At 48.2% G+C, this 19946-nt stretch overlaps 1 protein-coding gene across 3 annotated transcripts in view; it reads right to left on the reverse strand.

Moving 5' to 3' along the window:
* ZFAT (zinc finger and AT-hook domain containing) overlaps positions 1 to 19946 on the reverse strand; it is a 171631-nt gene that overhangs the window by 140501 nt on the left and 11184 nt on the right. For all 3 annotated transcript variants that reach the window (XM_077749961.1, XM_077749963.1, XM_077749962.1), the window contains one exon: positions 6855 to 7106. In XM_077749961.1, coding sequence (XP_077606087.1) covers positions 6855 to 7106 — 252 coding nt within the window. The remainder of the gene's footprint in view (positions 1 to 6854; positions 7107 to 19946) is intronic.

Raw genomic sequence — 19946 nt, forward strand, 5'->3', positions numbered from 1 at the left:
TATAGGTGCATCTTAGGGAAGATCTTAAAATAAACACCTTGTCTTCTCTCGACCAGATTTAACAAGAGTAAGAGCCCATTTCTGCAACTCTCCTTGAAGAAAATGACCCCAGAAATAACAAGCTCAGAGAGGTTCAGAAGTCACTTTTTTATAAAGTTGACATATTGATTTCTGTAGGCCGCAAACTGCTTTTCAAAAACACCAGCTGTTCCACATAATGGCATAAGAAAATCTCTTTTCCTGGTTTCTTTTACTATTCAAATGCAGAATAAAATAAACAAATGTTGAATACACATCAAAAGTATTCTTTTAACTTGCTGTGGTTCAGGGTTTGGGAAGGGCTCCTTCTGTTTTCTTGTAATTGTTTTAACAAACTAAAGAGTCAAGGTCAGTTGTTTGAAATGTCACTAAACTGCACTTTGCAAACGGTGTATTAAAACAATTATGCGAGGGGCTTCTGGGTGGCTCAGTCAGTTGTGCGGCCGACTTCAGCTCAGGTCATGATCTCACGGTTCATGGGTTCGAGCCCTGCGTCGGGCTCTGTGCAGACAGCTCAGAGCCTGGAGCCTGCTTCACATGCTTGTCTCCCTCTCTCTCTGCCCCTCCCCTGCTCACGTTGTTTCTCTCTCTTTTAGAAATAAATAAAACATTAAGAAAATTAAAAAAAAAAAACACAATTATGCGAGAATTTTCCAAATTGTAATGTTGTGCTTGGCAAACCAGGAAACAGAGCCATCAAACGGAGGGCAGCCACCAGGCAGCCGGGCAGGTCATTGCTGCATACTTAAGAGGCTTCAACGAGGGCCAGAAAGGGAAAAACTCCCAGAACTTCTACCTTTCCATTTGGTATTTGTTAAATTAAAGTCCTTTTAGGTCATTCAAACTGATGAAACCCAAGACTGTTTTCTCTATGGCTTAATACTAGAGGCAGCTGATAATCTCACTGGAAAGGACTGCTCAAGTCCACCACTGTAGGAGACACGACCCACTGATCACAGAGCAGAAAAAAAAAATCCAAACCACGCAGGGTGGAGCCTTCATTTCTTACCAAGTTAGAGGACAAGCTCACAGAGGTGCACTGAAGTGAATAAAATCTGCATCCATGAAGTGGAAATGAGACCGGCCGCGGGCCAGCGGGTGGGAGTCAGGAGGCATGGGAGGGTACCCCAACCCTACCTTGGGCGAGGCCTGGGACTCTGCCTGACCATCATCACTTCTGGACTCAACTTCCTCACCTATAAAACTATGAAAGTGAGTCTGAAAAGGGGGGTTTTCTAAGCCAATCTTAAACAGTCACATACTATGTGATTCAACTGGTAGAAGATTCTCAAAATGGCCAAATTACAGAGCTGGAGGACGGAGCTGTGGTTTTCCGGGGTGGGGGTACAGTGAGCAGTCTCCCAGTGAAACACACAACACGGACCCACACACACGGCATCTCACTGTCCGCGTCCCCATTCTGATGGGAAAGGGGGTCAAGGGCACGAGACTTCTCTATACAATCTTTGCAGCTTCCTATAAATCCATAACTATTTTCAAAATACGAAGCTTTACTTTTTTTTTTTTTACAAATAGTTTATTGTCAAATTGGTTTCCACATAACACCCAGTGCTCATCCCCACAAGTGTCCTCCTCCATGCCCCTCCCCCNGCCTATTAGCTTTGTGGGCTGTTTCCTTTGCTGTGCAGATGAAGCTTTACTTTTTTTAAGTATTTCTCAGACTTTGTGCCAGACCTTTACTATTTCCTCTGTGGACTCTATGATTTGACATAGTTTATCTACCAAACTGCGTTTATTAAGCAGAATTCTTTTGCCCATGTTTATTGATCAAATATATAGCTGTTTTACTTTAATCTTTTACCAAAATACAATTTCCAGATGGATCAAAGACACAGGTAATCAATACAACCGTACAAATATCAGAGGACTAGATAGAAGCACGTTTTTCATTACTTTGGGGGAGGGGCAGGTGTTCTAAGCTACGAGGAAAAGGGCAAGAAATCTGAAAGAAACATTTGACAGTAGTGACAACACAGGCATTTAAAACTCCAGCGAGGTGCGAAAGAAAACAAAGCAGGGCTACAAATGAAAAGCCAACGATAAACGTGGAAAATACTCTCAGCACATATGGAAACCCAAAGGTGGAGTGAGTAAAGGGCACAGACGAGGAAAACCCCAAGTTGCGTGCGCAACACAAATCCCCAATAACGCGGCCACCAGAGGGTCTACTAGTGACAACGCAGATGCTAATTAGAGGAATTAAAGGAAATCACTGGCGTGAGAGACTGGCAAGGATGCGGGCCGACAGAGCTCGGGATAAAGAGGACAAGGCAGGAATGAGGGCACAGCTCGTGTCAGGAAGTAACTGACAGATGTTGTCTCACGGGCAGCCTGGCAACAGGTGTATGTGTCAAAACCTGAACTACGAGCTTACTGGCCCAGCAATTATGTTACCAGTATCCGTCTAAGATAATAATAGTGTAAGTGCAAATAATAAAATTAATAGGCCTGCTCAAGACCATTCACCTGTGGACTCTTTTGTTGTTTAAGTAGCTTCGCCCAGTGCAGAGCCCAGTGCGGGGCTTGAACTCACGACCCTGAGATCGAGACTTGAGCTGAGATCAACAATCGGCTGGATGCTTAGGGCACCTGGGTGGTTCAGTCAGTTAAACGTCCACCTCCTGACTTTGGCTCGGGTCTTGATCTCAGGGTCATGAGTTTGAGCCCTGTGTCGGGCTCTGCGCTGACAGCAAGGAGCCTGCTTGAGATTCTCTCTCTCTCTCTCTCTCTCTCTCTCTGCTGTTTCCCCACTAGCGCTCTCTCTCAAAATAAATAAATAAACATTAAAAAAAAAAAAGAGCTGGACGCTTAACTGACTCAGGTGTCCTCCGAGTAGAGTTTGTTTTTTGTTTTGTTTTGTTTTTTAATCAGGAAGAAAAATGAAAAACAATCTTGAGAGTCAATCAATGGAAAATGGATGAAGGAAAATGTATGGCCCATGCACACGATGAAATGCTGGGTGTCCTTTAAAAATGAAAAAATCTGCATTTACTGATTGTTTTGGGTCAGGAAGCATACACAGCCGCCACACCACGGTGGCTTAAGAATCCAGACCAACCACATACAGGCTGTGTTGCCTGTATGCAAACTCCGGAATGTCTCTGTGCCTCAGTATCCTCTGCTACAAAATGAGAGTAACAATAGTGCCTATTAAAGTTGCTATGAGAATATAGGAGCTAACAGCTGTAAATACAGAGTATCCAGAACGTGCTAGAAAACAGCTTGTTAAATAAAAAATATTGACATTAAAAATTTATCAGCTACATTAGTGAGTGAAAAAGAGATCACAGAACACAATGCATGACCCCGTTTCTAAAAAATATATGTGTACACAGAACAGAGAAGGCTCTCCCTTCTCTTCTTTATAGGGTATAATAGTCAATATACCTGGGCGGTGAAATTCCGGATTATTGTTATTTTCCTGTTAGTACTTTCTCCATCATTTCAGGTATTTAAAAAGAAAAAAATAAGTACTGTCAGACACTTTTGGAATCTGAATTGGTGTGAGCTTTTGAGGGGGGAGTTTGGCAACATGTACTATAAGTCCTGACCCAGCAGTTACACTTCTAGGAATTCATCATATGAAAGTAACAACATAAGTCCACACACACACACACACACACATACATATGCACACGCATACAGAAGTATTTATGAAAGCAATTATTTACAACAACAGCAGACTGGCAGTGACCTAAATTTGATCAGCGGAGATCACCACGACACAGAAAAATAATGCCGTCGAGCTCCACAGAAAGATCTTTTTGCTGAGGGCCTTCAATGCCCAGGAGAGGACTTGGCATTTTACTCTGAGGGGGAGACACTGCAAACCTTGTTTCGGGAAGAAAACCCTGAGGGCAACGCAGACACTGCACAGATCTCACTCACCTCCTCGGGCTGCATCCAAGTTAGACCCAGGTCTGACATCTGCAGCAAGCAGCAGCAGGCATGTTTTACGAAGGAGACCCCCGAACTCCAGCCCTAACTGTGCAGAAAGCCCAGCGGTCTCTCAGGAGGAAGCTGGCGGGATAAATCATGTGAAGGCACAAAAGCAAAACAGGTCCTCAAGAAGACAGCACTGAATGGCCCGAGAGACTCAGATTCCCAGGACTCAGGCAGGTGCAAAAGGGCCGCTCTGAAGGCTACGGCCCTGTCGTCAAGATGCAAGCGCCGCGGGGAACGCAGACTGGCGCGGCCCGTCTGGAAAACGGTACGGAGGGTCCTCAGAGAGTCAGAAACAGAACTACCCTGTGATCCAGCAATCACACTGCTGGGTGTTTACCCAAACAATACAAAGACGCTAATCCAAAGGGACGCACGCACCCTGTGTGTATGGCGACAGTATCCACAATAGCCAAACTCTATGCAAAGTGCCCAAGCGCCTGTCAATTGATGACTGGATAAAGAAGAGGTGGTGTGCATGCGTGCGTGTGTACAGACACACATACATATATACTCAACGGAATATTAGTCGACCATAAAAGAGAATGAAACCTTGCCATTTGCAACAGCATGAATGGCAGTAGAGGGTGTTATGCTAAGTGAAATAAGTCAGTCAGAGAAAGATAAATACCATCTGATTTCACTCATATGTGGAATTTAAGAAACAAAATAAGCAAAGGAGAAAAAGAGAAACAAATCAAGAAACAGACTCTTAACTCCAGAAGACACACGGATGGCTGCCAGAGGGGAGGCGGGTGGGGCTGGGGAAACAGTTGGCGGGACCGAGGGCTGCACTTGCGATGAGTGCCGGGTGCTATGTGGACGTGTACTCGCTACACGGCACACCTGAAACTAACATAACACTGTGAACTATACCGGGACTAAAGTAAAAGGCTTAATGAACAAAGAAACATGCCACCACCATTAACCATTGACTCTTTGTGAGACAAAGAGAGTGGGGGCTGTACACAGGGTTGGGGGGAGGGGACAGCCCCATAACCCAGGGCCAGTGGTTGACAAATCCACCAGAAATCAGCACTTCAGGGACAGGGAGGTTGATCCTCATCCTTCCTCCCTCAACCATCTCATTTCTAAAAGCATCTGTATCTGCCGACAGGGCATCAGGCTCTGAGGCCCCAGCGCTTCCTGCCTACATGTCCCCCACAGCGAGACGCGGACTCTGCGGCGGACAGCCGTCTTCCCGGGGCCCTATCCTGTTGATCGCTGGTCCGTTATTTGCATTAGCCTGTGCAGCCTAGAGAGGTTCACGTAGTCACCTTGAGAGCCATTCTTTGAAGGAAAGAACATTTTATATTTCCTACAGTTTGTGCAGATGTTGGCAAGGAGCCTTGGACATCAACCTAGATGGCTGGTAAGTATCAGGTGATGAGTTACTCAGTTATGCCCACGATATGTCTTGCTTCAGTGCTGGGAGGTGTTTCTAGTAAAGAGACTTGAGAATTGAGCTTCCAAGGCTAGGTTCCCTTGCTAACTAAAGCACCTGGACAAACAACCTGATGGCCCCGTCTGGCTAGCCTTATGTATAAAACAGGAAGGAAGACAGTGATAGTAGTGCTTCCGACTGCAATGAGTAACAGTTATAGCTAATTTTGCTGAGCACTTTTCAAACGCAGGTCCTGTTCTAAGCACTTTGTAAGTCCCGCCTTATTCAGTCCTCAAAGCAACCATATGAGAGGGTGCTGTGTCCTATTCCCATTTTACAGATAAGGAAACTGAGGCAGAAGGAAGGCAGTATGGCCTGGAGGAGCTGGGGTTCAAACCCTGGCTGCCATAGTCCAAAGCCTACGTTTTAACCAAAACTGTCTCCCGTGTAACAAGCTCAGCACAGAACAAAACACACTAAGAAGCAAAATTCTTGGGCCAAGTCTGAAGACTTCACATGCGGACAAGACCCAGACAACAGCAGGGCAAGCGGCAGAGGCCCTCCTCGCCAGCGCAGTCCCGCTAGTTCCTTCCTCCTGGGGGGTCGCCCCGGAGACCTGCTCCACCGCAGGGAGAGCAGTCCGCGCTCACCTTCAGACGTCCTTCAGCCTCTTCTAGAAGTTACTTCAGGCGTGCCTGGGCGGCTCCGTTGGTTAAGCATCCTACTTCAGCTCAGGTCATGGTCTCACAGTGTGAGTTCGAGCCCCACGTCGGGCTTCGGAACCTCTGTCGCCCTCTCTCTCTTGCCCCTCCCCCGCTTCTTTCTCTCTCTCTCTCAAAACTAAACAAATATATATATATATATTTTTAAAAGAACTTCCTTGAGAGCTGAAGCCTAGCCAGGAACAGATGTGGGGGAAGCACCAGTGTTCTTTGCTCCCTTCCAGAAGCTGCCACAACCTAGCCCCCACCCCCACTGGCTCAGCAAGGGCCCTCCCAGGGGCCCCGAGCATCCTACTGCCTGCACTTCTGCTCACAACTGCCCCCATTAATGCCAATGCCACGTACACCGTGACACCAGGCTCCCTCCTAGCCCCCCATCAGAAGGCCGCCTCCCCTCCGATGGTTCATCCCCTGTTAACACCCTGGGACGCACAACCCTGCTGTCCTCCCCAGGACATACGCACACCAAGGGGACACTGTGCTTTACCCTCTCTGCACAGCCCAAGGCACCCGCTGATGTGCCCCTGGGACTCGCACTCCGTGGGCACCACCTAACAGATGACACCTTCAATTCACACATCATGGACAGTAACAGTGATTGGCTCACAAACGGGGCCTTTTCCAAAGAGGTGAGACGTGTATAAAAACGCTCTATCCTCCTTGAAATAACTGACCCAGGACAAAGGGATGCCAGCAGTTACACGTCTTCACAAGGAACCGGCGTGTCCGGCCCACGGGCACCGTACCTGCTTCCCCGTCCTCCTCACCCCAGTTCAGCACGATGATGCAGACGTGCTTCCTCAGCTGGCGCGGGTTGGAGAACTTTCGACGGCACTGGCCGCACTCCAAGCTGCCCGGAGCCGGGCTGCTCCCCTCCTCCGGGGCCGGCGGGCTGCCCTCGAGCGGACTGGCGACGCTCTCTGCCAGCTCCTCCTCGGCGCTGGGCTTCTTCGTGGACCCCTTCGGCCTGCCTCTCTTCCTCTTCATGACCGAAAACTCTACCAAGGAAACAAGAGGGCACAACGTCGTCATGGGAGGTGACAGTGCAGGGCACACGTTCGACTTCCAAATGTGGGAATGTGCTCAGTTTCAGGTTTTATTAAAAACAGAAAGTCTGAAGTGGTTCCAAAAATTAACAGCTGCAGACAGTACCTTTAGTGCTCCTACTTTTGCATCCACATGCTAACACAGAATCGATTTTCTAATACTTTCCTTTAAAAATACGATGGGGGGCACCTGGGTGGCTCAGTCAGTTAAGTGTCCGACTTCGGCTCAGGTCATGATCTCGTGGTTCGTGGGTTCGAGCCCCACATCGGGCTCTGTGCTGACAGCTCAGAGCCTGGAGCCTGTTTCAGATTCTATGTCTCCCTCTCTCTCTGCTCCTCCCCTGCTCATGCTGTCTCTCTCTGTCTCTCAGAAATAAAACATAATTAAAAATACGATGTGATCAAAGCCTTTGCATGTGCTTCTTTCGTAAAGTGGGGATGATTTTGACAGGTGACCGGCAGCTGCCCGGTTCACAAATCAGACTCCGAGTGAGCCAGCAGCTCCCTTTACACCCAGTTCTCAGAGAGTGCTTAGGAACTTCTTTGCAAAGGATTCTCAAAGGCCGCTCTGCTTCTCACGCTCATAATGAGCTGCGCAACTATTCAGATTATTTCAAGACATCATAATTATTACAGCCAAATTGTTCTGACAAAACAGAGAAAAAATAATTACAATCTAAATCTACCAATTACAGGACTAAAGACAATAGCAACATTTCTCAAATTTCCTAGCGACCTGGTGAGTTGGAGAGCAGGCTCAGAGCTTCTCTGGAGCAAGCTTCACACCATTTTTCAACTTGTCTTTCTTCTTAATGAGCACGCATTTCTAAGGCATTCATCTCCAGCAGGAAGGCAGGAAGTAGGACGGGCGAGTGGGGTCGGGGAGCATCCTGCTGCTGCTCATGTGAAGGTGGGGCAGCGTGGTCTCAGGTACCCTGAGTGATGCCACGCAGGAAGCCAGCACAGGCGGGGGACCCCGCATGACAGGTGCCTGCCTCAGTACAGCACCTCTGGCCGTCCTCTCCTCTGAAGCTGAGCGGCAGAAGAGCAGAGGGGCCCTAGGCTGCAGCACCACCCCCCAGGGAACATGGTGATGTACGGAGGGTAGTACCTTCAGGGCGCGTCCCTGAATAGGAAAGCATCACCCATGCTGCCCACGGCTACTCCCATAAGGACCGGCTAAGTGGGTTGTTGTGCTCCCAGATCCGACAGGGAGACCATGGGGGAGAGGAAGGCAGGACAGTTCTGGAGCAGAGTCCACAGGGAACAAGCAACTTGATAACATTGCATCTGGACAAAGGAGCCTGCTTGGATGCGCAGGGTCCCCAAGAACTCAGGGAAATGGCGCACTGGAGTGGGGGGAGACCTGGGGCGGGGGTGGGGGGGCTTGCCGGGGCAGAGCTTCTGTGGAGCCACAGGGCCGGGCCGGGTGGGAACAGACAAGAGCCACACAGAGCCACGGCTGCAGTGCGCACAGTCACTGCCTTCCCACCATTGGGGGCGCATTGGAGACGGGGGCTGGGGGTAGTNCAAGAACTCAGGGAAATGGGGCACTGGGGTGGGGGGAGACCTGGGGCGGGGGTGGGGGGGCTTGCCGGGGCAGAGCTTCTGTGGAGCCACAGGGCCGGGCCGGGTGGGAACAGACAAGAGCCACACAGAGCCACGGCTGCAGTGCGCACAGTCACTGCCTTCCCACCATTGGGGGCGCATTGGAGACGGGGGCTGGGGGTAGTGGCGGAGGGAAAAGCACTTAATGACAGGAAGGCAAAGACAGAGACCAGATGAAACAAAAGAGAGCTCAAGACACTTCAATCCCATCACCCGTACGGGTTTTACTGAGGAAAACAGCTGTGTAGACACAAGGCCCAGGGGATGTGTGCGGGAGGCCGGAGGGGAGGCGAGGGAAGGACTGTGTGCAGTGGGGACACACCGTTTACCTCACGGTCATGAAAACTGTTCTCCTTGCTTTTTGTCACCGCAGCACGACCTCGTGCAAGTTACTGAAGCGGCAAGGAACGGCAGAGGAGGAGTGGCGAAGAGGCCATGACACACACACCGCGTGTCTCGTCCGCTGAGCTGCGGAAACGTTGCGGGACACCTACGGACGCCTGTGGTGCTGGCCCAGCCGCGAAGGGACTCTGCACCCGCCGTGCAGACGGCCTGATGTTCCCCCTCTGAAATGCTGTGAGGACGCGGCTATGTGAAGACATCTGGCCTCTGCCCTGGGCTCCTGGGGGTGCCCTCCAGGCCCCCGGAAGGTCCTGCCCGACACGGGTGCCTGTCTGCCTGGTCTAACAACGTGATTTATGACGGGCCCTGCCACAAGTCAGACTGGCTCTGACCTCCGGAGGAACCGGAAACAGAGGTCTTCATCCGAACCGACAGGAGGAGCCCGGGCCTGGCGGCCAGCCACACAGTGGGTCACCGAGCCCCCCTAAAACCTCTGGACACCGAAGGCTGGGATTAGGGTCCCTGGTTGGAAATACTCTGGTCCTGTCACACATGACAGCCCCAAGAATGCAAGGGCGTCTGGGACCCCCCAGGGGGAAGAGGGTGACAAAAGGTCCACACCTTGGACTCTCCCAACTCGACTTGGCCCCTGCATCTCTCCCTTTGTCTGGTTCTGACTCGTACACTTTTCATAGAAGATGGTAATCATAGTATAGCGCTTTCCTGAGTTCTATGACTCATTCTACTAAATTATGGAAGTGGAGAGAGCCCTTGGGGTCCCCCGGATTTGGAGCTAGCTGGTTAGAGTGAGGGTGGTCCCGGGGACCCCCAAACTTGTGGCTGGGGTCAGCAGTCTTGTGGGCATCTACACCCCTCACCTGGGGTTCAGCACACTCCCTGCGGCAGGGCACCCAGCCTCCCCTCCTCAGAGAAGAGTCACTGCACGTGACAGCGGCCTCCAGGGTGCCGACGTGTGCGACTCTGCTCGCAGAGGTCCGTGCCTGAGGGACTCCCTGCAGGCAGAGCTCTGGTCCTCACTGCCTGTTAACCCCCTCCGCCCCCGGCACCTAACCTGGTGTCCCCCACGGCAGGCACCGATAAATCCCAGTGGATTAAACGGGTGAGCGGTGCGTGATGTGGATGTCACGGGACAGACACGGAATCAGCCTTGAGAGCCTTGAAAACCTCTAACACGGTGGTGACAAAACTCATCTTACATCTTGCCACATCCATAATGCAGATGCTCAAGACCAATGAGTTGGCGAAAGATTAAATATTCATGAGTGAACTTGGAATAACTTTAGAGCACTGGAAAGGAGCTGCCTCTGGGAACCACTGGCGGCCCTCAGAAGTGCTGAGACCCCGGGCCCCGCCCTGCGGAAGTGCTGGGAACCCGGCCCCGCCCTGCGGAAGTGCCGAGAACCCGGGCCTGGCAGGCAAAATCCTGGAACCACGCGGTCCAGACCTCAGAATTGGCTTCCTTTCCGTCCCCTTCTTCCTCCGTGAGTCCCTCTGTCCCGTGTCTCTGTGATCTGTCCCAAGGACATCTGCCCACGGGACCCCCTCCGCTTCTTGTCACCTAGATACCTTCNAACCCCGGCCCCGCCCTGAGGAAGTGCCGAGAACCCCGGCCCCGCCCTGCGGAAGTGCCGAGAACCTGGGCCTGGCAGGCAAAATCCTGGAACCACGCGGTCCAGACCTCAGAATTGGCTTCCTTTCCGTCCCCTTCTTCCTCCGTGAGTCCCTCTGTCCCGTGTCTCTGTGATCTGTCCCAAGGACATCTGCCCACGGGACCCCCTCCGCTTCTTGTCACCTAGATACCTTCACAGGGCCTCCAGCCTCCTGCTCCCGTCTTCCTCTGCCTCCACCCCTTGTCTCACTGCTGCGCCCTCACCCTAGAACTTTCCATCGTTCACAACACTCAGACCTGGCTCTCTCGGTCCTTTCTCACATGGCTCAACACACACACACACACACACACACACAGAGCTGGGCTCTCTCCCAACTGCTGGGCAGTGTTCTAGACCTCCCGAAATCTGCACAGGTCAGCCCAGTCAATTTTCTCATACCTGTACTTCTCCCCGGGTCCGTGCCCACCTCCTGCACCCCAGTCAGACCCCAGGCCCCAGTTCAAACCCTCAGGTCCTCCTCCACGAGGCCTCCCCAGCTGGTCTCACGTCAACAGTATGAGCCGCACATGGCACGCGGGCCACGACACAGCCTCAGGACTGTGTGCATTCCTGTCTCCCCAGCTCTGTCACACATCCAAGATTGAATCCCAGGGCCCTCAGAATCGCAAATAGGGCTGGAGACATAGTCACCACTGAATAGGTAAAATACACGTTGATCACTTGTTTGATGACAGGAGGCCATTTCTTGCATCCACAGTTTTCAAAAGGAAGAAAGGGGCGGGCCAACATGCATCATTTCAACCCTGTCCTAAAACCACCGTTGGGGGACAGCTTCCTCACAGCCAGAGAATCCAATGCCAGAACTAGCAAGGGACTCGAAACATCAGCCAAGGGTTTTAAATTCAATCAGAAGACAACATGGGCCCCGTGAAAAAAAATAGCTCCATGTTACTAAAAATCTAATAACGTGAGCCCTTTATTTGTACATCACTCAAGTGTGCAAGGCACTTTCCCAGTTATTATCTCATTTTATCCTCATAAAAGCCTGAAGAGATGGATGTAACAAATGTAATTTCCTCAATAGGAAAAGAAAGGAGGGACTCAAAGGTTTAAGGCACTTGGCACATTTTCCAGAACCTGCTGCTGCGCTCACAGAGCCAGAGTCCGGGTTTCCCTCTCCCCACTCCGATCTTTCCACTGAGTCATGTAGCCCACAGGTCGGTGGTCAACACCTTAAAGGTGCCACTGTGTGCAGTGCAGAGAACCCCAGCTGGGAGATAGGCCGCCTGAGTTCCATCCCCTGAGCTTCCGTTTCTAATATGAAAAATAAACATAAAACTGTCCCAATTTATAGTCACTTATAAAAAAAAGCAATCCCTAAAGATGCTGAGTGTAGTACGTAGAAGGTGATCTACAGACAATGGCTGCTTATTAAGGCCACGCTCATTCATACTCTGACATGGACCATGTCCCTGAAGGAACTGTTACCCTCTCACCGGGCGGCCGTCAGATCATGGGATTCCTCAGCGCTTCTCCCTTAATTTCTTCCTTTTAGAGTTTCTCACACACCAAGAAAGCCAACGCGGAATGCGGGGTGTCTGCGTTTCACTGTGCTGAAGACTAGGAAGAAAGCCAGCGCCCTCACTCCACAGCTCAGTTGCGTCACTCCAAGTCAAGAGTTTAGGAAAATCGTGAAACTCTTACCACTGTTGGGCCTGACAGTCAGTCCCCTGACATTTCCTTCCAACGAGCCCAGGAAGCAATGGGAAGATGATGAATTATTTATCAGAAACTCTGGAGTGTGAGCTTTTTAGGTTTATGGGGAACGTGGCGTCCCCTTCACGGGACAGATCATGGCTGGCCCTGGAACACGAGGCACCAGAGAGGCAAGGCACCCCCGGCCTGCTCCCCGCGGATTTACCAGCAACGGTGTGGAAATGTCACACCAACAACAGCAACCACGAGGGGTTATTAAGCACGTGGAGTTCAGGTACCACGCAGAGCACTTCACGTGCATTTCCATCAAATGTCTGTGGGGACCACTGGTATTATTCCCATTCTACAGAAAAAGATGCTGAGGTTTAAGAAGATCGATCAATCCGCTGCAAGACACAGAAAAAATAAGAGGCAGAGCAAGGCTTTAAGCCCCCTGTTTGCCTCCGAGTCCGTGAATATCACTCCTGTGTCAGCTCCCTTAATTCCGGAGCTCAGAACTAATACGCTCTGACCTCTCCTCTGCCCTCTGCAGGAAAGTGGTGACGGTGTCACCCAGCTACAGCCGCTGGAGACGTGAGGTGCTTCGTGCACTCACCACGTACGAAGGCACTAGGTATGAACATGTATTTGTCCCATAACCTCTTCAAAAATAAAGGCCGGCATCTTCTCTCCCTTCGACAGATGACAAGAGCCACTTCCCTAGGCCAGCACGGGGTCTCCGCAGCTGTGCCCTCGAAGGGCAGGCAGGGGGGCGATCCTTGGGCCGTCCTCCATGAGCCGAGGGGCAGTGTGGCCCCGGCTGCCTCAGCCCTGATCGCACTTCGGGCTGGTTCACCCACAAAGCAAGCCTGTTACTAACAACTCACTAGCCCAGAATGGGGGCGCCTTTTCATAATCTGCACAAAAGCACGCGTGGGCCGGCCACAGCCACGGCTGTCACATGAAAGCTCCACAACTGGAATGAGCCTGCCCAAGATAGGTGCTCCTTAACCACCCCCACACTGCCTACCAGAAAACAAGGGAGGGCTCAGGGTTCGGTGGTTTCTGGAACGGCAAGTACAACACGCCTACGGACACTCAGCACGACCTCACTGGTGGCAGCTGTCCAAAAGAGACAACACAGACATTTAAATTTAGATGCCAACTTCCTGTAGGAAGCTTCCTCTCACCCTCAGACTCGACTCTGTGACCCCCTTTTAGCAGCCCGATCTTGAGCCCAGAGAAGTGCTTTCCCCCCTGCACTGCACAGCCGCCTCTCTGCCCACCTGCCACCCACCAGCCAGGAGGCGGACCCAGCAGGCAGAGGCCCCCCGCGCCCAGCACCCTGCCTGGTAATAGCTGCATGGCTACTGAAGAAAGAAGCGAGGGGCGCCTGGGTGGCTCAGTTGGTTAAGTGTCCGATTTCGGCTCGGGTCATGATCTCACGTGAGTTTGGGCCCCACGTAGGACTCCGTGCTGACAGCTCAGAGCCTGGAGCCTGCTTCGGATTCTGTGTCTCCCTCTCTCTGCCCCTCCCCTGCTTGTTCTCTCTCTCTTCCTCTCTCTGTCTCAAAAGTGAATAAATATTTTTTAAAAAGTTTCTTGAATGAAGCAGGATGGGAGGGAAGGAAGAGATAAGAAGAGTTTCTATGGAAGGTATGAATGTGGAAGAAAATGAAAAAGTTCCAGCTCTAGGAAGCCCTCCTGCCCCAGCCGCCATCAGGATGAACACATGTACGCACACACACACACCCATCACTTACGCCCACACACCCACACACGTTCAAAGACACAACCAACACTCACACGCACACATTCTCTCCACGAGGCAGTTTCTTCTTGGACCACAGCCAGAGACTTGATTAGGAAGAGGGGAGAAAATGAAAGGCTCTAAAGCAGACCACTTCCTACATGAGCAAAAAAGATTAAAAGGCTATAAAATAAACCAAAGGATTTAGGAACCTTCATGTTATAAAGGGAGACCAAAATAATAAATCAATTACTGCTCAGTTAAAGGTTTAATTAAACCATTTCAAGTATCTCTCAACTTAAAATGAATTGTGAAGGTTAAGCCTGAATAGAAATCATTGGAGAGAAACTAAGCTTCTAGAAGCCTCAAATAGTATGGACTCGCATTGAGAGAAAAAGAAAGACTTGGAGTTCTTAATGAAAGACTTTAGAAGAAATTTGCTTGTATTAAGAGTCTGAGTTTAATTAAAGTCTTAAATACTTTTAAAAATTAAACTGTACAGGCAACTAATCTTCCAGTATACATACACCAAAAAAGACAGAGAGAAAACATGCTCAAGAAAAATTTAGGTCAAAAGTAAATTAGTTAATAAAGGAAAATAATTCTTTTCTTCCTTTAAGTTTTTATTGATTGATTTTGAGAGAGGAAGCATAAAAGCATGCAAGTGGGGTGGGGCAGAGAGAAGAAGAGAGAATCCCCAGTAAGATCCATGTCAGCATGGGGCCCAATGTGGGGGCTCGAACCCACGAACCATGAGATCATGACCTGAGCCAAAACCAAGAGTCAGAACCTTAACCAACTGAGTCACCCAGGTGCCCTGGAAAATAATAATTCTTTTTTTTTTAATGTTTTTTATTTATTTCTGAGAGAGAGAGACAGAGTGAGCAGGGGAGGGTCAGAGAGAGAGGGAGATACAGAATCTGAAGCAGGCTCCAGGCTCTGAGCTAGCTGTCAGCCCAGAGCCCAACACGGGGCTCAAACCCACGAACCGTGAGATCATGACCTAAGCCGAAGTCAGACACTTAACCGACTGAGCCACCCAGGCGCCCTGGAAAATAATTCTTAAAGTAGCTTCATAGTATGAATTTGACTATACCCAGAGCAGTGTAAGAAGACACAAATACCATCAGAGCAGCTGGGTCCAATCTCACTCTCCCGCCTACTGACTAGGTAAGCTTCAGTGTGCTATAACTCCTCCAGTCTCGGAGCACATATTCCTCAAATATAAAATCTGAGCATCATCAAGGAAATGGAAGACACAGACAGCACTATAAACCAGCAAAACCTAACACCATCAACAGCTGAACATAAATTCTTCTCAATCGCACATGGAACATTCCCCAGACCACATGTTAGGCAATAAATCAAGTCTCAATAAATGTACAAAGATTAAAATCATACAAAGTATGTGTACTGAAATTAGAAATAAAAAATTCATACAAGTGAATAACAACAACAACAAAACCATTAAAAAATGCGCAGAGGACCTGAACAGACATTTTTCCAAAGAAGACCTATGGATGGCCAACAGACACGTGAAAAGATGCTCAACATCGCTCATCATCAAGGAAATGCAAAGTCAAAACTACACCTCCCGCCTGTCAGAATGGCTAAAATCAAAAACACAAGGAACAAGTGTTGGCGAGGATGTGGAGAAAGAGGAACCCTCATGCACTGGTGGTGGGAAAGCAACGGGTGAGCCACTCTGGAAAACAGTATGGAGGTTCCTCAGAAAGTTAAAAAAAAAAAAAGAACTACCTTACAATCCGCCAATTCCACTTCTCGGTAGTGAAGAAAACAAAAATACTAATTTGAAAAGGTACACGCATATCTACATTCACTACAATAGTATTTACAATACCCAAGATATGGAAGCAACCTAAGTGTCCATCAATAGACGAATGGATAGAAAAGGTGTGGCGTTGTGTGTGGTGTGTGTGTGTGTGTGTGTGTGTGTATACACACATCAGAATATTACTTAGCCATAAAAGAAAAAAAAAATGAAGTCTTGCCCTTCACAATAACACAGACAGACCCAGAGGGTATTATGCTAAGTAAAATAAGTCTGAAAGAAAAAGATAAATATATGATTTCACTTACATATGGAGTCTAAAACACAAAAGAACAAACAGAAAGACTCACTGTTACAGAGAACAAACTGGTGGTTGCCAGGGGTAGAGGGCTGGGGAGATGGGTGAAATACATGAAGGCGATTAAGAGGCACAGACTTCCAAGTATAAAAATAAGTCACAGGGATGAAAAGTATAGCATAGGAAATATAATCAATAATATTGTAATAGCTCTGATACAGTCACAGATAGTTATGGATAGTGACTAGAGCCGCCATGGTGATCATTTCATAATGTATAAAAATATAGAATCACTATCTTCTACATCCTGCATCTAATGTAGGAACGTATGTCAATTAAATTTTAATTTAAAAAAGAAAGTACAGAAAGAAATGTGCAAAGCTCAAAAATACGTGGAAACTAAATGGCACCCCTATATAACCAATGGGCCAAAGAGGAGACCATAAGGGAAATTAGGAAATACACTGAGATGATGAAAAGAAAAACACAATGTACGAGCACTGATGGGACACAGTGGAAGTGGACTTCACAAGGCAGGTTATAGCTGTAAATGTCTCTGTGAAATACAGAAAGATCCCAAATCAGTGGCCTACTCTTCCAACTCCAGAAACCAGAGAAAAGAGAAGCAAACCAAATGCACAGCAAACAGAACAAAAAATAAAATAAAACTTAGAGTGTAAAGAGATTAAACAGAAAAACAAAAGATAAAACAAAAAAAAATAAAACCAAACCTGAAACTTTTAGCTAAACTCACCAAGAAAAGAGATGGAAGACTCAAATAGCTAAAATCAAGAATGAAAGATGGACTATTACTATTAATCTTACCAAAAACATTTTTTTTAATTCTAAAGGAATACTATGAACAATTAATTTACATGCCAACAAATCAGTTGATAAATCAACTTTGATGAAATGGAAAATTTCCTAGAAAGACACAAACAACTGAAAAGAACTCAAGAAGAAACAAAAAATATTGGTACACCTAACATAATCAGAAAAATTCGGTCAGTAATCAAAAATCTTACCACCAAAAATGAAAAGCCCAGAACTAAAGAGCTTCACTGGTCAATTCTAGCAAGCATTTCAGAAGAACTGACACTAACACTTCAAAAATCTTCCAACAACGCCAACAATGAACAAAACAAAAATCAAAGAGGAGGGAACACTTCCCAGCTCATTCTGTGAGGCCACAAACTATTTTGATTCCAAAATCAAAGATGTCAGAGAAATGACCCTACAGTTATCTCTGCATCTGAACATAAATCTCTTCATCAAAATACTAGCAACCCAACTCCAGCATCATATTAAAAGGGACTCTGCAGTATCACCTAGTAGGGTGTGGCCCAGGAAGTGACTCCGGGTATGAAAAATCCATCCATATAAATCATCACATTAATAGAATGAAGGAGGAAAAAAAACACATGGTCACCCGCACAGAGTGATGGACCACGAATGCAGAGCAGGTAAGAGCGGGAACATGGGCCTGGTGCACTGGCTATCAGGGAGACGGATAAAAAGAGGGATCCCTAGGAAGAGTGGGGCCCAGGATGGCCTCCTGAGCAGCCCGCCATCTCTTTCACTAACATCAGTAACGAGGGCAAGGGTGGTGGAAGTCAGCACACGCATATGTTATAAAACACTGGCGCACGGAGTTCCAGAAGATCTATCTGCTCTCTTATCATTTATTCATTATTTATAAATGAAATTAAAAATTCAAATTCTTTTACCTCATTCACATTTCATTTTAGTAGGAAGAAGTCTTAATAAGGAAAGCTGAATAAAAATAGAATTAAGGGTTTGTAACAAGCTTTCTCAAAGTTCTCAATACCTTAACCCATGTGACTTCTATCTGCCATATGAATTTTACAAAAGAGTTTATCCATTCACCCGAGTCTACAGATGTTCAACCCCAGACACAGGTATAGCAACACTATAGCTCCTGATTAAAGCTTTCATTCCATCAGTCTGTTAAGCTACACTCTTTGGAAAGCCAAAGCATCTTTTTCATTTTTAAAGTTTATTTTATTTATTTTTGAGAGAGAGAGAGAGAGAATGGCAGAGAGAGAGGGGGAAAGAGAATCCCAAGCAAGCCTCACGCTCAGCGCAGAGCCCAACACAGGGCTCAAATTCACGACCCATGAGACCATGACCTGAGCCGAAATCAAGAGTTAAACACTCAACTGACTGAGCCACCCAGGCGCCCCAAGCCAAGGCATCTTAACTGCTCAACAGGAAGGCAGACATGGGGAATGTGAACATCATCAGGGACCCTACAGTGAGGTCTGGCATATGAGCTTCACTCACTCCCAGGCTGGGTGGCAGAGGGAGGCATGGCTGAACTGTGAAGGCCTTGGCGTTAGGCAGATTCTTTTTTTTTTTCTTCACCTTTACTAACGCATGATTGACAGACAAAAATTGCGTATACTTTGATTATACAATATCCTTTTTTTAAGGTGCACAAAATGATTTAATGTACATATACACTGTGAAATGCTCACCACAATCAACAATAGCAACCATTTTCCTCTTTTGATGAGAACCCTTAAGATCTACTCTGTCAGCAGACTTCCAGTATGTAATACAATATTGTCCACTGTAGTCCCCATGGTGTACATCAGATCCCCGGGACTTATTCACCTCAAAGTTTGTACCCTCTAGACTGTCATCTCCCATCCCCCTCTGCTGCAGCCACCATTCTACTCTCCGGTTCTATGAATTCAGCTCTTTTAGATTCCACATATATGTGAGATCATACAGTATTTGTCTTTCTGGGTTTAGCTTATCTCACTTAGGATAGTGTCTTCCAAATTTGTCCATGTTGCAAAGGCAGGATTTTCTCCTTTTTTATGGCCAGATAATATTCGTGTGTGTGTGTGTGTGTGTGTGTGTATGTGTGATTTTCTGTATTCATTCATCTGTTGACAGACGTTTAGACTGTCCACTGTGAATAACACTGCGATGAACACAGGGGTGTGGATATCTCTTTCAGATCCTTCATTTCATTTGGATATATTTCCAGAAGTGAGACTGCTGGATCATATGGTAATTCTATTACCACTTTTTGAGGAACCTCCAGAGTATTTTCCATAGGGGCTACACCAATTTACATTCCCACCGACAGGACACAGGGTTCCCTTTGCTACCCATCCTCACCAGCACCTGTTGTCTTCCAGAGGACAGCCGTTCCAAGGGCTGTGAGGCGGTGTCTCACTGTGGCTTTGACCTGCACTTCCCAGGTGGGTGGTGACACTGAGCATCTTGTCATGCACCTGTTGGTTGTCTGTATGCCTTCTTTGGGAGAATGTGTGTTCAGGTCTTTTGCCCGTTTTTAATCAGGCTACTGGGTAGATTCTTAACGACAAATTAACCTCCCTCCCCTCCTCGTCCGCAAAGCAAAGAGAATCAAACGTGCACTATCAGCCGAGATGTGATCATGTGTGAGTTCCCGCCTCAGTCCTGCTTTCTCACAGCGGCCAGTGATGGGAGTGAAACACCGTGGACACACCTCTGCCGGCCGCTGGTGAGGAGGACGCAAATCCTCCTCATTCACCGTCACTGGCTTCAGGTGCTGGGCTTCCTCGGTTTCATCTTCCGCCACTAACAGGGACTAGCAGAACTTCTCTTAGCTTCTCAACGACTTAATCCTCTGTCAGGCGTGTTTCTCTGAGCTCCCTGG

This window comes from Crocuta crocuta, unplaced genomic scaffold (genome assembly GCF_008692635.1).
Source record: "Crocuta crocuta isolate KB4526 unplaced genomic scaffold, BGI_CrCroc_1.0 scaffold119, whole genome shotgun sequence".
Taxonomy (NCBI): Eukaryota; Metazoa; Chordata; class Mammalia; order Carnivora; family Hyaenidae; genus Crocuta; species Crocuta crocuta.